Source organism: Oncorhynchus gorbuscha, linkage group LG01, assembly GCF_021184085.1.
Source record: "Oncorhynchus gorbuscha isolate QuinsamMale2020 ecotype Even-year linkage group LG01, OgorEven_v1.0, whole genome shotgun sequence".
Classification (NCBI taxonomy): Eukaryota; Metazoa; Chordata; class Actinopteri; order Salmoniformes; family Salmonidae; genus Oncorhynchus; species Oncorhynchus gorbuscha.
The window spans coordinates 76648853-76668294 of NC_060173.1; the positions used below are offsets into that span (position 1 = coordinate 76648853).

Sequence of the window (19442 nt, forward strand, 5' to 3'; positions counted from 1 at the left end):
AGGAAAGTGGCTGACAGCAAGACAGAGTCCTCCCACAATGGTGAGTGTATTCTGGGTGTTTGTGTGTGTGTCTGTGTGTCTTTCTATGGGGTTTGGCTGCGATAGGCACTGGAGGAGATGGAATGAGAAAGACTGACTAGGGGTTTTAAAGTCCTGAATCTGACACTGGTTCTGTCTGTCTTATCCTCTGGAATTCACCAGGGTTTTGACTCTGGAGCTGTTTGGAGTGTGTGTTCGACAGAGTGTGTGTTCGACAGAGTGTGTGTTTGACAGAGTGTGTGTTTGACAGAGTGTGTGTTCGACAGAGTGTGTGTTCGACAGAGTGTGTGTTCGACAGAGTGTGTGTTCGACAGAGTGTGTGTTCGAGAAAGTGTGTGTTTGACAAAGTGTGTGTTTGACAAAGTGTGTGTTCGGCAGAGTGTGTATTCTGCAGTGTGTGTTCGACAGGGTGTGTATTCTACAGTGTGTATTCTACAGTGTGTGTTCGACAGAGTGTGTGTTCGACAGAGTTTGTGTTCGACAGAGTGTGTGTTCGACAGAGTGTGTGTTCGTTAGAGTGTGTATTCTGCAGTGTGTGTTCGACAGAGTGTGTGTTCGTTAGTGTGTATTCTGCAGTGTGTGTTCTAAAGAGTGTTTTCTACAGAGTGTGTGTTCTACATAGTGTGTGTTCTACATAGTGTGTGTTCTACAGAGTGTGTATTCGACAGAGTGTGTATTGTACCGTTTGTGTTTGACGGTGTCTGTGTGTTCGACAGTGTGTGTGTGTTCGACAGGGTGTGTGTTCGACAGAGTGTGTGTTCTGCAGAGTGTGTATTCTGCAGAGTGTGTATTCTGCAGAGTGTGTATTCTGCAGAGTGTGTGTTCTGCAGAGTGTGTGTTCTGCAGAGTGTGTGTTCTGCAGAGTGTGTATTCTACAGAGTGTGAATTCTACAGAGTGGGTATTATACAGAGTGTGTACTCTACTGTGTGTTCAACAGAGCGTGTGTTTTACAGAGTGTGTGTTCTACAGAGTGTGTATTCTAAAGAGTGTGTTTTCTACTGAGTGTGTGTGTGTTATACACAAAGTGTGTGTATAATGGGGTTATGCATAGGTTTGTGTTTGTTTTATGGGAGTGTTAACCACTGTATGAGTGGTCTGTGTAATTGTGTATCTAGCAACGTCTGCTGTTCTAACAAGTGGAGGTCGGTGCTGTTTCAGATGAGGGAGGACGATCATTTTTTTATGAGCATAGCCGTATTTCTATTACAGCATATTGGATGACTGTCATTCATATTCCATTCACCCAGTTCAATGTAACATTGATAGGTTTAGGCTACTATATGATACTCACATTTTCCCTATACCTATCATGAGGTTGCTATAACCTAGGCTATTAATGAAAGTTTACAACGTAGGTTAACAGGTCGAGAGAAAAATGTGTGTAATCAAGTTGACAGACAGTGACACATTGAATACCGCCTTGCACACTCTTGCCTGCATCTATCTGATCTAGGGTGTATGAGAGTTTCTATTTAATAAATTCTGGTATGTTTATCCCCATTTCGTTCCGTTTGTTTCCATTTATGAAAAGTTTTCAACAGAATCAGCGGAATGATTATACCCCTGATCACCCACAAACACAGTTCACTTTCAAAGCAGCCACATACAAACAGCATGTTTGAATTATTCCTTGAATAATTCCTTCTCGCATCTACGTCTCTCCTCCTCTCACCTTTTCCCTTCGCTTGTGCACAACACAACAGCTGACTGTGACCAGGAGAAATAACCTTTCCAGGCCAAACCTTCATACCATAACCGCTAACCGCTACACACAGCCTGCATCCTTGTCACCATATTATCTAACGTCAAAGGCAACATAGCTACTAGAACTAACGCGTTAGTACAATAATGTAGTACAGTGTACAGCAAGTAGTAGGTGAAAGTGAAAAATATACAACAAAATATAGCTCTCTCTTTCTCTCTCGCCTCCCCTTCATTTTACTACATTCATTATCTGATCCTTTGATTGGGTGGACAACATGTTTGTTCACGCTACAAGAGCTCTGATTGGTTGGATGATGTCTTCCAGAAGTTTTCATAATTACTGTGTAAGTCTACGGAAGGGGTTGAGAACCATGAGCCTCCTCGGTTTTGTATTGAAGTCAATGTACCCAGAAGAGAACGCAAGTTATCTGTCCTCTGGCTACACCATGGTGCTACGCTACTGAGTGCTGTTGAGGCTACTGTAGACCTTCATTGGAAAACAGTGTGTTTTAATCAAATATTTAACGGAAATATATTTAGTATAGCTTTATCTAAAAAAAATATATATATAGAACATTTTTCATGTTTCACTATTTAAAATGTTCTGAAATTCACTGAGGAGGATGGTCCTCCCCTTCCTCCTGTGTAGTCTGTCTGTTTTGCTACGCTCCGTGTTTGGAACATAGTGAAGGCATCTTTTTGTTAACATGTGGTTCAATGTGTACAGTAGGCTTGTGCAAGCTTTTGGTTTGATTGGAGTGTGATGTGGATTCATCTGCTTGCGTGTGTGTGTGTGTGTGTGTGTGTGTGTGTGTGTGTGTGTGTGTGTGTGTGTGTGTGTGTGTGTGTGTGTGTGTGTGTGTGTGTGTGTGTGTGTGTGTGTGTGTGTGTGTGTGTGTGTGTGTGTGTGTGTGTGTGTGTGTGTGTGTGTGTGTGTGTGTTTGCAAGCGCACGTCTGTCCCTGTCCGTGTGTGCGTCCGCGTTTGTGTGGGTAAGGGTAGTGTTCCACTTACTGCTCTGTTTTGATTTCCAGAACAGGGTGGAGTTTTAATTCCTCCCATCGGCTGTAAATGGAATGTGGGCTGTTATATTTAGTCAGGGAACTCTGAGATGCCCTCTCATTGTATTTGGCTCATGTAACAATTGGAAGAAACCCAGCATAGGTCAGAGTCATGGGAGCATCCAAAATGTCAACCTATTCCCTATATAGTGCACTACTTTTGACCAGAGCCCATAGGGGTCATATGTAGACACTAATAAAGGGAATTAGGGTGCCATTTGACATTTGCCACACAGACACACAGCCCGTGTGGATTGGAACATACCAGGGCTGGAGGGGCCGGGTAGGTTGGCTCAGAGTCTTAGAGCTACCATGGGACAGGGAGGGCGCCGGTTCAAAGCCGCCTCATGGCCCCGATGCTAAGCTTGTCCCATAGTAGTCTAGGTGTATGTCACAAATGACACCCTATTCTCATTTGGGATGCACAATAACTCTCAGACTGGGCTGCTCTGCTCCGCTGGACACAGCGCAGCGTTGGGTTGCTGCTGCTGAGCAGCTTCACTGTTTCCCTTTCTCAAACACAGCCACAGCGTGTTACTCTCTGTTACGCTGCGCATACTCCTAACACGGTACATTTGTTGGAGGGTTCCAGTAGGGTCAGTCCCAGGCTCTCTGTGTCATCAAACAAAGCCCAAAATAGCCTGGCCAACCCCACCCCCTCCTAGTACATTTCCTTCATATTTAACCCCGCTAGCAACATTCCTCCTGACATTCCTTTCACAGCAGGCCTGGTGACCCCAGCACCCCTCCATCCCACACCCCCCTGCACTCTGCCACCAGCATGTGTTTCCAGGAGAGGGGCGGGCCCAACGTTGTCTTAACCCTGCATGTGCTCGAGCAGGGCTGCCCAACCCTCTTCCTAGAGATCACACCTGATTCTACTAATTAGCTGCTCAACAAGACCTTAAGACCTTAACTAGCTGAATCAGATATGCTAAATTAGGGTTGGACTGAAAACCTACAGGACAGTCGATCCAGGAAGAGGGTCGGGCAGCCCTGTGCCGGAGCTTGTACACACAGAGATGCTCAGCTAAGTGCTACCCTCTTGGATTTCAGCTCCGTGCCAAAATGAGCTCTTCACGCAATGGAAAGTCTCCAGACATTTCTGTGGTGTAGGTCTACTACCGCTACTCCAGGCCATGGAGATTGTGAACAATCTGACCAAATGGCACCCTATTCCCTATATGGTACACTACTTTTGAGCAGGGCTCTGGTGTTCAAGTGTTCAAGCCTTAGTAGGGAGTGTGGAGGGAGTTCTCTCTCGGCGTGTTCTGTGTCAGGGGCTGCTAATGCATGCAGTGTGTACCTCCACCAGCCTCGTACTTCTCACGCCTCATCTAGAGCACTCACCATAAAAGGAGGAATTTGACTGCTGAGGAATAACACTGACTTGAGGAATTAGTAGTGCTGAGAAAATTACCAAAATGTTGGTTATTTAAAAAAAATGTAACAGCTAATTTACCAACATCCATTCAATTATTTGAATTTCATTTCGTTCTGTTTTTTTTCCTGTGAACTCAATGCAGTTTCTCTAGAGATAAATCAGGTCAAGCCTGAACTGTGCAATGTAGTAGGGAGTTGTAGTTTCCAACAGGACAATATTCTACATAGTTTAGCTCAGAAGCCGTGGTAATTAACTACAATGATCTTAATCCATGGCACGCCTACAGAAGAATGCACAATTGAGAGCAGTGGCTTCACAAGATGTCTCTACCTTCAAAAATACATGATTTAAGTGATTGATAGTTGGTATTCAGCCGTCATTAAGGTATGCCTCATTTACTTTGAAGAACTACTAAAATTGTGTTTGTCAAATTTGTCGGTCAGCTCTATAGAGATGAGATGACTTGGAATAATAAAGTCATCAAATAAAACCAATGTAATATACACAATATTTTATTAAAGTAAAGTAATATGAATAAGTTATGGTTAATAAGTAATAATCAGTAATGGGCAGTCACCACCATCATGGGACTTTTATTAATAGTTTTATTCTGTGTTGTTACGGCAAAAAATGATTGAAATTAAATAATAAAAAAACGGAATATTAAAAAAATTATTTAACCGAAACCGAACCGACCTCAAAAAGCACTAAACGCTCAGCACTAGGAATTAGTGAACATATTTCAGTAATGGCATTAAAGCATGTACAGTTAGGCACTTTATAAGAACTCTGTGATAAGGCCTAATTGGTATGGCTTAGCTGTCAGCATGGTGAGGCCCAGGTGCACTGAACTCTGGACGCCACACACACGCACGCACGCATGCACATACACGCACCGCTATAGGGTTTCACCTCTCATTCTGAACTCTACACAGACTCCAGTGAGATCAGTCTTCTTTTCATGTCCATCACACTTGTGTGTCTTGAAATGTGTTCCGTGACGTTGTAGTAGCCTATGTTACACGAATGTGTTCCTGTTTCAGTCATTCATTCATTCCTGTGTCAGCAATAAGCGTGTGTTAGTGTGTTAGTTCTATGGGAGTGATGTGTATTAGGGCTGAGCGATATGGGCAAAATATTATATCACAGTATTTAGAAAATTTTTGACGGTATTTCATGGTATTTGATGTTTTAGAATAATAAAAGTTTGAACTTTGCTTTATGAGTAGTGTGACCCTAGCGTCTGATTGTTTTATACGGTTCAATTCAATTGCAATTGCGATTTGAGTTGCGATTTAGATCAAAACACTTGGGTGAACTGGATGGAATCATGGAAATAGAATGATTATTCTAATTCTATAGTTAGAATAGAAATAACAGTGGACAGGGAGGAGTTATTGTGACCAAAGTGATGGTCAGTGTGTCCTAGGGGACCCTATAATCTTTGGCTGCATGAAATGTTTCTTCAAGTAGCCAACATATTCATGCTTCGCCTATTCCTCTTTGATTTAGAAGATACTGCTGCACAAACAACATGCGGATTTAGACCTATACCATCACTGGTATCAGGCTGTTATTAGCTAGATATGTTTGCTCTGACCCATTAGCTAGCTAATACCATTAGCGACTAACATGATTTAGCTTACATTTACGCAGATTGAACGAAAGCGTCTCGTGGTCAAGCAACAACAAACACGCTCCTTGAGTGATAGGGGGCGGGGCTAAGTCTGTGGGGAAAGCGGTATGGAGCAAGAGAGCGGAGAGGGATGACTCAAGTAGCATAAAAATAAACGTAGCACACAGCATATCAAATTTAACAAACCAAAAACTAAAATACCATTATTGAAGGTAAAGTAAAAACCCGATTCGGTCTGTGCATCAATACCGGTACATAGCAAAATACGTGATACCGCCCAGCACTAATGTGTATAGCATCTCACTGACAGACACTGACAGACATATGACTGGCCACATATTTGGCCTAGGACGGCCCTGAGAGGTTACGCAAATCATCTGACCCCCAGGGTTCAAGTACGAGGGCTTGTAACAAGGTCAGTGTCACTTTGGAATGCTGTCAGGAGGATCGGAATGCCGGGTTGGGAATGAGTGGAATATCCATCGGAAGTCTGTAGCATGAGAACTGTGTGACATTTAGAACCGGATCAAGACAGCATCTCAGATGAGTTGTGAAGAGTCTTTTTGTTCTAAACGATTCCTCATCTCCAACTTTATGAAAGCTACGTTTCACAGCATCTCCAATGGATGGAGAATGAAAGAGAGCGAGAGGGGGACTGCTGGGTGACTGAAGGGAACAGAGAGGAGGCTTTGTGGGGTGTTTGGAGGGTTTGTTTACGCGCTAGGCCCTATGTGTCACAGGAAACGCTGAATATTATTTTCTCTGTGGATGTGTTTTGGACTATTCCAGTCTTTAAAAGGGTCTTTCCTTATTGCTGAACATGGATTATGGGGTTGGGAGAGACTAAGAAAATACATGTGTGTCTGGAGTCTGGAGTGAAGGGATCTCACTTTGCTCTGTCTTTGAAGAAGGATACTGCTTCCAGCACTCTAAAAGGCTTGCGTGTGTGTGCGGTCGTGTCTTGAATGTTGTGACTGTTTGTTTTTGTGTGTGTGTCATGTATGTTGTGTGTGTGTGCATACAAGTGTCTGCCATGCATGTTGTGCGTGTGTGTTCTGTATTGCATGTTGTGTATCTGTGCATATGCGCGTGTGTATCTGTGCGTATGCGCGTGTGTGCGTGTCTGCCATGCATGTTGTGTGTGTGTGGCCGAAAGACAGCAGTGGTCAGCGTTCTCAGCTGTGGTCGTTCCTCATGTTCCCCCCTGAGGTCTGTCTTTGTCAATCAGGACTGTTCTTTTTCTCTCTCTCTCTCTCTCTCTCTCTCTCTCTCTCTCTCTCTCTCTCTCTCTCTCTCTCTCTCTCTCTCTCTCTCTCTCTCTCTCTCTCTCTCTCTCTCTCTCTCTCTCTCTCTCTCTCTCTCTCTCTCTCTCTCTCTCTCTCTCTCTCTCTCTCTCTCTCTCTCTCTCTCTCTTCTCTCTCTCTCTCTCTCTCTCTCTCTCTCTCTCTCTCTCTCTCTCTCTCTCTCTCTCTCTCTCTCTCTCTCTCTCTCTCTCTCTCTCTCCTCTTGTCGTTCTCTCCCTCTTGTCTCTGGTCTCTCGCTCTGTTCTCACTCTCTGTTCTCTCCCTCTTTCTCTCTATTCTCTCGCTGTTATCTCTTTGTTCTCTCTCTCTTTCTCTCTATTCTCTCTCTTTCTCTCTCTGTTCTCTCTCTTTCTCTCTGTTCTCTCTTTCTCTCTCTATTCTCTCTCTCTGTTCTCTCTCTCTTTCTCTCTCTCTATTCTCTCTGTTCTCTCGCTCTCTCAAACTCCATCCCCTCTGCCTTTTCCCTCACTCTTACTACCCCCTCAGGGACTTAGTAACATTTCACACCAATGTTTCTAGTGACATTCATGTTCTATTGGATCTGTCTGCAACCTCCATAGGCACGGTGGTTGTGGGTTTAGATGGAACTAGTAGATTGTCTACAGTTACATTTACTGTATCCCATATATTTAGTTCATATGGTGAGATTCCTAAATGCATCTTTAACCAGTGGTCGTGTTCATTAGGCATCTAATTGAAGTAAACAGAACTTGTCCAATAAGACATACTCGTTTTGATTTTCCGCTGCAAAACGTTTTGTTATGGTGTGCACTAATGAATACAGCCCTTGTGTGTGTGTGTGGCCATCAACAATGCACTAGTGTGGTGCTGTTGTGTTTTAATGCAACTCCACGTCCACCTCCTCCAGCATGTTCTCATTTCCTCAGCCCCAAACTTCTCATCAGGCAGAAGTAGGCGATCCGAAACAGGATTTCACAGCCACGCTGCTGGGGCCTTGGCAGAAACCAGCCAAGCCTAGAGCACAAACCTCTCTCTTGGAGCTACCGTTACAGTAAATGTGTGATGACATCATCAACAGGCACCACCAGGCATGTTAAAGACGGTCTTCATTAGCCACAGATTTATCCGGAAGGACCAGTCTCTCAAACAGCGGTTTAATATCAGACAAGTAAGTTGCCTGGGAAGAGTCAGATGAATCGGTTCTGGATGATGAACCACCTGTTAATTGGCACCACATAGACAGCCTGCAATGTATGTTACTGGTTTTTGTTCAGACTGAATCACTCAATCTCACAGCCTTGAATCTCAAAGCCAAAAGCTACAGTTCTGTCTGTCTAAATCCTCCCTGTTTTTCCCCCTTGCATTGATTACCAAGGAACTTCCACAATAGTGGAATGAATAACGTCTATGATAGTCTAAGATAAGAGCTCTGCTTCAGGAGATGCCGATTTTTTTTTCTCTCACCTTGTCGGCTCTGGTATTCAAACCAGCAACCTTCCGGTACATGGCGATGTCTTTGAACACAGATTGGGATGCAGACATCATTTGTGATTCACTGGTCCCTTTTCAAGAGGAAAATGTCTATGACATATTAGATGGTTGGGTCCTAATTATGGTTTACTGTAACCATTGATATGTCTATACCTTTCCCGTGGCATCTTAAACCCTGTGTGTGGTCCTCCTACAATTAGAAGGAAAAGGCCAAGTCTTTGTGTGCTTGTTAGTGTCTTCAATAATCTCTGCTCTGCCTCTACAGCTTAGCCACTGTGTACATCCCAAATGGAACCCTATTCCATATTTAGTGCACTACTTATGGGCCCTGGTCAAAAGTAGTGCACAAAATAGGGAATATGGTGCCATTTAGGATGCAACCACAATGTCCTCTAGTAGGTCTGGATGGCATTCACACACTACCTGACTTGCAGCTTGTCCGTTTTGTTAGGAAAATAACATTTCCACTTCCCCCTCCATGACCTTTAGGAGCGGAGATAAGCCTATGTTGTTGTCTAGACTCCGTGAATGTGATTGTGTCCAGACATCTGTCAGGTCTGCCGTTGACATAATGTCTCTTGAGTGTCTGTCTGTCCCTCAACGTTAAGTACAGGTTGTGTGCAGTGTCGTGAGTGAAAGGGCTCTTTGTTTTGACTTGACAAGTGTCAACTGTCTGTCGCTAATAGCAGTAATCACACAAGCGTAGCGGCAGCAGGGTGGTTACAATTGCCCTGTCATGTCCACCTCCTAGTTTGCCTGGGAAAGCTCTGTGCTAACACCTCTCTAACATACCACTGACTCTACCTGTTCCACTCTCTTCTGCACACTCCCCTACTCCACACTCCCACACTCCATCCTGCCCGCCTATCCATCCACATGACGGCCCTTCCATACAGAAATCAGCCTCTGCTCCAACACCGGGCTAGCTAGCTGTAGTACAGTTGTGGAATGTGCACTATAATAATATTTGTGAGGTGCTTGTATTTGCCTGTTACACACAGGTGTGTAATGGAAATGTGTGTGTGTTTTTTTGTGTATCCTACCTCCCCCTGAGACACCGGCAGGGAGTGGAGTCACGGCCAGGCTCACCATTGTACAGCGCCCCTAGAGCAATTAGAGTTAAGTGCCTTGCTCAAGGGCACAGCAACAGATTTTTTTCTCTCACCTTGTCGGCTCTGGTATTCGAACCAGCAACCTTTCGGTTATTGGCCAAAGGCTCTTAACATCTACACTACCTGCCGCCTGTGGAGTGGCCAGTGCATTCTAATGGGAGATGTCATCTCTCCTCCACCTCTGAACTCTGTGTGGAAACTGGAGATGCAAGCAGCATTCATCAAGTGTTCATTAAACTTCCTCCACTGTTTGGTAACGTAACCCAAGCTGCTAATGAGCGCCGGCTGGATTATTTACTTCTCGGCAGGGAGTGGGGGCTCAGATAGACTTCCCCCCTCCTTCCCTCATCCTTTCCCTGTACCACTTCACTGCCAGGGCTGCTGCTATAAGTTTATCGTCTCGTAAACTGCCTGCCTGCCGAGATAGAAGATAATTATGTTGTTTTTGCTTTGCCTCTTCCTACAATTATTTGAATAGCAGAGTGGTTTCCAATTATTATTGTTCCATGTCTCCAGGCTAGGAGGAGATACAAACGTCTATTCGGATGGAGCAAGCACAAGGAACTCATTTTCATCCTTGGATACCTCTTGATGAGGACGCTTGTCAGTTAGGAGGACTGGTAGCCATTTTGGTTCCACATCCTCTCTGCCTTGTTCCTAGTTTCCTCTGCAAAGTGGCTTATTTGTTGTACAGACAGTTTATTGCAGGCCTTCCCGAGGTCAAACCCTTCACATACTGCTGTGTTATGATTGAATTGAATAATGCCGCTCGGCTGTTCAGTCAATTACCATTGGAATAGTCATCGTTGAGGTTTTCAAAACACCCACACATTTCTACCATTATCGAAAGGTATTGGGGTTCTGTGACATTATGTAGCCTACTGTACCGTCACAAATTGAGGGAGGAGGATTTAGCCTTGCAGTACTGGTAGCATAGAAAAATGTGGTGGTTTATATGGCTAAGTCTGACACTTGACCAGAGTTCCTATGTGTCAAGCTACTCAGAGTAGTGCTGGTTTAGGATCAGGTTTGCCTTTCAAATCACAATGAATAAGATCACATAGACAAGGGGGGCTGATCCTAGATCAGCGCTCCTACTCTGAGACGCTTGGCACATACGGACTCCCATTCCCACTCCTGATCTCCCATTCTTAGTCTGAAATGACTCATCATCAGAAGCCTAAACTGAGTAGCAGATCAGAGAAGAGAGACATCACAGCATCTTTCATATCTATTAAGACATTTAGCCTATGTTTAGTTCAAATGCTGTATGAATGAATAATGTATTGTCCCATAGGGACATTTATTTGGCAACAATACAGGCCTTCCTGGCATACATACAACGCGTCCCAAAAACACTTCATTTAGGCCAGTGGTCACCAACCTTTTAATAGTCAAGATCACTTTCTGAGTCAAGATGCAAGTCAAGATCTACCACTCATAAACATGACTTAAAAATGTAAGCCTATGCAACATGAACTTATTAAAAACAGTTCTGTAGCAATGAGGTTTGTGCAGTAGGCTATAGGCCCAATACATTATCACCGCATATTGGCTATGCTTGAATTCTCCTGCCAATGTTGTTCTCCTCAGACCATTTTAAAAGTATGTTTCAAATCATGAGGTATATAGAGCCGTTGTTGTATTACTTATGAGGCACAGCTGAGTGAGCATAAATTGACATAATTAGCTTTTTTTTTTTAAATTTATTTTACTAGACTGATGCGTCTGATGGTTAATCTCAGCGGAGGGTTAGTCTCTCACGTCTCTCTGCTATCCCTCCCTCCATCCGTCGATGAGACTGACCAAAAATGGCATTTTACTATATACCGGCATTGACGCACAGACCGGTTTGGATTTTTACTTACCTTGCATAAAGTTTTGTCAGTGTTTTGTTTGTTAAATGTAATATAAATGTAATTACTGACTGATGAAACCCGAAAATGTATGGCACTTGTCCATTCTTACTGCCAGTAAGTGACTGTTAACCGTTGAGAACTGCAAATTTGCTCGCAAGAGTTTCGGGCAAAGATGGTGGATGAATGAAGATAGTTCACTCAGTCCGTTTACCATTGGAGAAAAAAGGTTCAGTTCCGGTCTACTTAAGGCGTGTCTCCCATAGACACCAATGCAGTAGCAGTTGGGTCTGGTCTACTTAGTTCATTGACTTTCATTGAACCCCAAAAATTATAATCAACACATATACAGCGAGTGGGTGTCTCATTTCCTCTTACATCTCTGCTTCAGGTGCGCACATGCACTTTTGTGCCATGAATCTTGCCTGTGAGGCAGTGCGGATGCCAATGCACCTTGGAAATTGGCACAAAGTAAGAACTGCCATTGAATCCATTGATAATACATGGTCATAAACTAGGTTTCCATCCCATTTGTAACCAATTTATTTATTGATAGGCGTATCGAACTCATCACATGCACTTTCCCCTCCCTGTGAATTTCAACATAACATATTTTTATCTGTAGCCTAATAAACTACATGGTTTCCCGAGTTGTAGTGGGAGGACTGAACAACATGTCATCGTGTGACTCCAAGTTTACTTCCAAATGATGGTTATTATAGGAATATTTACGCATAAAGGTGTTTCCTCAGCCATTTCTCGCATAATTAATTTTATAGACACAAAAAGATCCCACCATGTCGAACAAAAAACAAATTGTCTGTCAGCATTTATAAAATTGTACCGGGATATCCTGTTTCTATCAGCCCGGTCGTGACTTTTTTCATGCATCAGGTAGTTCATCTGCATGAAATGGTTGGATGGAAACCTGGTTATAGAGGAAGATGATTATTTCACAAAATAAAAGCATACAAAGTCTAAACAAATGTTTTACAGATATTTTACAGAAATGATTATAAATGAGTGAAGGAAATGCAGATATTGTTGAAAATGAGGAAACTTATTTTTAGTTGAAGTTTGATTGAATACTATAATGCAATCAGAAGAGAGAAAGCCCCATTAGAATGTATTTGTTGCCACCCTAGGGTAGTGTTGCACGATATACTGAAACTTTTTCGATACTAAAACATGATAAACGATTTGGTATTATAATTTTTGTTACTTTCAGTACTTCTGTCAAATGTGTCTCAAGGATCAAGTCTATCTATCAGCGCAACCAATGTCCCCTTATAGTGCGAAAGCACCGTGCCTGCTCCACTCAGCCTGCACTGGGAGTCTGGGCTGTAAATGTTAGCTCCCCACTCATGATGTACAGAAGTATGGATCTGCCCTTTAAAAAAAATAGCCTAAAATGACATACCAAAATCTAACTGCCTGTAGGTCAGGCCCTGGAGCAAGGATATGCATATTTGTACCATTTGAAAGGAAACACTTTGAAGTTTGTGGAAATGTGAAAGTAATATAGGATAATATAATACAATAGATCTGGTAAAAGATCATGTAAATCCATCTTTGAAATGCAAGAGAAAGGCCATAATGTATTATTCCAGCCCAGGAGCAATTTAGATTTTGGCCACTAGATGCCAGCTGTGTATGTGCAATGTTTTAGACTGATCCAATGAACCATTGAATTTCTGTTCAAATTGTTTATCAAGACTAACCAAATGTGCCTCATTTGCTATTAATAACTTTTCATGTTCAAAATTGTGCACTCTCCTCAAACAATAGCACGGTATTATTTCACTGTAATACCTACTTTAAATTGGACAGTGCAGCTGGATTAACAAGAATTTAAGCTTTCTAACAATATCAGATATGTCCTGGGAAATATTCTTGTTATTTACCTCATGCTAATCGCATTAGCCTACGTTAGCTCAACCATCCCGTGGAAGGGACACCGATACCGAGTAAGTTTTAACACACTTGAATAATGCGACGCGGCATGTAGAATTGTTGAAACTGTTAATTACTGTTCGCAAAACAATGTCCAAACAGGCTAGAACACTTTACAATGCAAGAAGATACCGGTGTCTTCCAGCTTTATAGGTTAACTTTCCTTGCTAGCTGACAGCTGAAGCTAACATCAATTCACTACACTAGTCCTTTGTTTGTGATAATATGCAAACCATAACGCAAAATATTTTGATTTCAAAGCTGATTGCCACCCCTAACTTTATTAATTCACTTAATCAGTCTCTCTCTCACGTCTCCCCAAGATGATCTATTTCCCCAGCGAACTGACTGTGTCTGTGAATAGGGCTTTGACTCTGCTTCTTCTTCTTTGATGGGGCGGTTGGATCCAATAAATGTTGCATTACCGCCAGCTACTAGACTAGAGTACAACTGCCTTATACGTTGCTTGAAAAAATAAACAAATACCCTACCATCTAACACTACACTCACAAAAAAATAATAATATTAATAATAATTAACACCACCTTACTCACAATTTCAATCTATTTAGACCTACCTCAGGCACCGCACCCTGTAACTCTTCTGATGTCAAGTACCTCACACCCAAATACCTCTGCAGCTGCCACCACAACCTCAATTTTCTGCGATTTACTTTCCATCCCTGCAGAACAGTTGATAACCATTACTATAAATGCTAAAAATCCAATCTTACTGAAACATATATAACTTGTTGGCCTATCCCTCTGTACTGGTTTATCTCTACTACTCACACCACTTCTCTCAGGATCCCTCCCCCTTGACCCATCTTCCTCTACTTCCTTCACATATGACAACTTCTGCACTACTCTAAACTTGGAAACCTCAACCTGCCTCTCTCGCACGGGACATTTCTGATCCCCAGCCCCATGAGCAACCCTACAATTAACACATATCAATACTTTACCCAATGCTACACATTTCTTTGTCCCAGATGCCCATAAGCTTGACACCTGTAACAACGTAATGTATTCGGCACAAAAGCTCATACAGGATAACTTATATACCCTAACATCACTTTGTCGGGCAAAGACTCAACATCAAAACTCAAAATAACAGACAATGACTCTTGTGTTTTACCACATTCCACCCTGTCTGTGTCGGACCAAACAACAAGCATCACGAACACCGGGACTCTTCCCCTTCAGTTGGTCAACTTTTACATTTACTGCTACACCAGTAATCACTCCATTCAATGGCGCCCTTTTCTTGAGAGCAAAACACATTTCTTGCCCCAATTCGTTTAATGAGGAGCGCCTACTCCCTCTGACCAGTAGAAACACAAACTATCACAAGACCACTTCTGGTTACCCTCACTGATTCCACAGCACCCAACTCTGTTTTCACCCACCCTGAAACCACAAATGGATCAGCTAAAAGGCAAGAGGGTACACTTTGTCCAAAAACTTCACTCCTACTGTCAGACTCATCTTTATCCTGAGCCTCAGTGCAAGCCTCGGCCCCCAAGAACTTCACCACACCTACCACCTCCGGTACTTCAACCTCATTCACTTCCATTTTTCCTCCTGCCTTCATCTCGCTCTGCTTACACTTTCTACCATTCTTCCTTAACAAACCATCTACCCTTTTTCCTGCCATTTTTAACCGACTCAAGCTCACCCTCTTCTTCCCTCTCTCTTAGACCTCCTCTGCCTCTCTTTTTCCCTCCATTCCTCCTTATGATAATACTGCACTTCTCCTGACATACATCTTGTTCTTGCCTTTTCAATGGACGCCATTTAACCGGCTGTCACAATCTCTGTACAGTCAGCAGGAACCCCTCGGGATGTAGCACTCAACAGTGCATCCCACTTATAAAGCAGCTGCTTCTTCTTGACGTTCTTCTTTATCAAACGCTACCGCACCGCTTTTCAATTTCAAACAAGCGCTCTCTTCCAACCACCATCCACCGTCTCGCTTTATGAGCTTGATACCCTTCAGCAGCCTCCACTCTGCCTCTTGCCTCCTGAACGACGTCATTACTGGTTAAAGAGACAGCACCCAGTTTTATCAAATAAGCTACTTCTATGCAAATGTTGTTGATCAGTACTATAAAATAAGTCCCAAATGGAAGGGAAACAGATTCAGATGTTTTGTCATCTGTAGCCCCATGAAATCAGCCAAAACAAGCTCAAGTGTGATTTGCTCTCCGGGCCCGCCGGATAGGCAGAGTTTGTACCTTCAGACACATACAATTATACAAAACAAATTGAACACTTTGCCTACCCGGCGTGCCAAGACCGGTGGGTTTTTATAGAACTGTTTGACGATCGACCGGTCAATCGACCGGTTGGTGACCACTGACTTAGGCTATATCACAGGACATAATTCACAAGACATGGTTAGACAGACATATTGGTTTACTGTTGATAGGCCTAGGTCTTACAGCATGCATTAGGCTTGATACGATCTTAACTGGTAGCAGGACTATGCGTAATTCAATATTACAGTCTATTTACCACCTGTTTTATGGTTCTTTATTTCTGTCTTGTGACTATTCGTGGAGTTTGTGTGATGGGCACTCTTTGCCAAAGCCATTTTACATGACGACACACAAAGTGTGTGTGTGCGTGTGTGTGTGTGCTCCATTAGAGCTTCATTTGTCCAACTGAAGGCCTCTCAACCCCATGGGCATTAGTAGAGTAGATGACACTAAACCCAATATCAGTTTTCTGTTGACTTTAGACAACAGCCTAGCTCCCCACTCCCCACCCCCCCTGGCTAGCCTAGGTCTAAAAAACTGGAGATAATTGGTTTCAGCAATGAGTGTAAAGAGCCACTAATGACATTTGTGTGCTACTGTTTGACTATCAGGACCCAGACGGTCATGGACCCATACCTCTGTAGTCAGTGTTTCCCCTGCATTCATTTAGTACCGCAGCTGCTAATTATTATGCAATGTTTCAAATACATTTTCGGGATGAAAAAAACGCATTCAGTGTAAACTTAAATGACTAAAACCAGTCAAAGTATGTAGAAAAGATAATTGATGTATATATGTTTTATTCATATAATCTATGAGAACTAGAAATCACCAAAATAAAAGCTAGGCAGTCAGGGAGAATTGAACATTTGGAATTTAGGATTATTTTTGGCCTGGCTGGATTAAGGACGGGGAACGCCAGGTACATGCCCAAGGGCCTCGATGGGGGTTCCCGTTGGTTTTGTTATAATGTTTGTGCATAAAAACACATAATTAGCCATGGCAAAATGTATAGAATTGCAGGAAATTAGTTAATTCTTCTCTCTATCGATTTAAGCCGTGCTGCCCAAACCCACCTCTCCCCCTTCCAAGACCGTTGCCACCGCAGCAATGTTTTTTTTTAGGGGAAACACAATTTTTTTCTATCAAATGCGTTGGTCAGAGTATATTGAACTGAAAATTGTACCCAAAAGCTAGGCTGCGTTGCAAATGGCACCCTATTCCCTATATATTGCACTACTTTTGAACAGGGCCTATATAGGTATTCGGTAATGTAGGGTGCAATTTAGAAAACAACCTGGCATTCCGAGACACTGAGGGGAGGATTTGATAAGACATTACAAGTTATGAACTTTGAAAGCTTTGCTTTAGACAAGTGCTTAGAAAAGCATATTGCATCCATCTCTTGGAAACAAAAAACCCTGGGAAAATGTTTAGTCAGACAATGCAGACATACCAAGCATTCAACAAACATGTACCGTTTTTCATGAGCTGAAATATAAGATCCCAGAAATGTTCAATATTCACAAAAAGCTTTTTTCTCTCAAATCTTGTGCACAAATGTGTTTACATCACTGTAAACGTGTAACCACGTCAGCCCAGGACCTCCACATCTGCTTCTTCACCTGCAGGATTGTCTGAGGAGGGGGAGCGGAGTGCTGAGGAGTATTTCTGTCTGTAATAAAACCCTTTTGAGGGGATAAACTAATTTTGATTGTCTGGAACTTGGCTCTCCAGTGGGTGGACCTTGCTCCTAAGTGGCTGCTCCCCTGCCCAGTCATGTGAAATCCATAGATTAGGGCCTGATGAATTCATTTCAAATGACTGATTTCCTTCAATGAACTGTAACTCAGTAAAATCTTTGACATTGTTGCATATTATGTTTATATTTTGGTTCTTTGGATTTATCTAGAATTTCATCAGTCCAGAATTGTTTTTATTTTTACACGACACACCCTGAAAAGTTTCAACAGGCACATGCTTTGTAATAACAATTACACGTAAGTAGGCACATTTTTGGACATAATGGAATAATGAAAAAATAAATCAACAAAATCAACAACGATCACCTTTGTTCTGGACTCCTCTGCTGTTAAAACAAAGCACTGTTCCATCTCTGGCTTCATAATGAGGAGGAGTGTTCCAGTGTCTCTGCTGCCCCACAGTCCCACTGATTAGCTTTGATTTGTTGTCATAGGGATGATGTAAGGCTGCTGTATCTCATGCATACTTAATGTGCAGATTTGTTTTCATTACAGGTATTATGGGTATAAATGCCACAGCTGTCAGGATAGCCATGCAGCTGCATCATTACTGCCTAAAGTGTTGCGGCTCAGCGCGGTGACCCCAATTTCACAAAGCACACACAGTGGTACACAGCACGTCAGTTGTCCCAGTTAGTCTCCGACTGGCTTGAAAATGATAACAGGTTGCCATTTCAATCAGCGACTTTGCCATTTCACTTCTGGTGGGTCACACTGTCGGCCATTTCTTATCAGTCTAGTGTTATTTTTAATGGGAAGTGTTAAACTGGTTAAATTACAACTTCAGGGTTACAGTATATGGAGCCTATCTACGAGTGCGGCTCTTCTATGCCAAAACTGAGGTGTGTGTCCCGGTGTCTTCGGTGTGTGTCAGTGTGTCGCTAAAGTGCCTAAGCCATCATTCCATGCCCAGAGGCCTGCCCACGGCCGAGCTTCCACAAACCTACAGAGACATGGAGACAGGAGAGCACGGAGATGCCTTCTTTATAGGATCCTAATAAGAGCTAGGAGCTGTGGAGGTGACTGGTGAGTGGACCTGTCACCTCAGAGCCCGTGTGTGTGCCAAATGGCTCCCTATTCCCTATAGTGCACTACTTTTGGCCAGAGCTAGTACAATACACTAGTGTACTATATAGGCAATAGGGTGCCATTTGGGACGCATACCCCTTGTTGTGCCAGCTCTGTGATGACTAAACTGCACAGCCTCAGGTAAAAGAGCCTGGCAGCATTAACACAGTCAAGGCAGGTTCTGCCTGAGAGCACCGCTAGCTAGCTCCCAGCTTTCTCTCTTTCTCCCTCTCACGCTAACTAGCTCCCAGCTTTCTCTCTTTCTCTCTCCCTCTCTCGCTAACTAGCTCCCAGCTTTCTCTCTTTCTCTCTCCCTCTCTCGCTAACTAGCTCCCAGCTTTCTCTCTTTCTCTCTCGCTAACTAGCTCCCAGCTTTCTCTCTTTCTCTCTCCCTCTCTCGCTAACTAGCTCCCAGCTTTCTCTCTTTCTCTCTCCTACTCCCCCCCCTCTCGCTCCATACTCGGTGAGTAGCACAGCCTACATGTTTGTTTGACATGCTTCTTACTGAATGATCCTTTGTAAGGCGCCATAACCATGATTTATGTCAATTTTCGTAAGGGGCACAGGTCACTCCTCCCTCCCCCCAGGAGCAGGGGTCATCTAATTAAAGCTCCTGTCACATCAAAAGAGACGCATTAAGAGGCGCATTAACCATATCTACATGTACATACTACCTCAATCAGCCTAACTAACCAGTGTCTGTATGTTGCCTCGCTACTTTTATAGCGAGGCTATTGTTGTTTTTATTTCTTTACTTACCTATTGTTCACCTAATACATTTGTTTTGCACTATTGGTTAGAGCCTGGTTAGAGCCTGTAAGTAAGCATTGTATTCGGCGCACGTGACAAA

At 43.1% G+C, this 19442-nt stretch overlaps 1 protein-coding gene across 4 annotated transcripts in view; it reads left to right on the forward strand.

Moving 5' to 3' along the window:
* LOC124042261 (protein TANC1-like) overlaps positions 1-19442 on the forward strand; it is a 184877-nt gene that overhangs the window by 86045 nt on the left and 79390 nt on the right. For 3 of the 4 annotated variants that reach the window (XM_046360671.1, XM_046360673.1, XM_046360672.1), the window contains exon 4: positions 1-40. This exon is cut by the window's left edge and continues 68 nt beyond it. The exons of the other annotated variant lie outside the window; for it this stretch is intronic. In XM_046360671.1, coding sequence (XP_046216627.1) covers positions 1-40 — 40 coding nt within the window. The remainder of the gene's footprint in view (positions 41-19442) is intronic. 4 annotated transcript variants of the gene reach the window in all.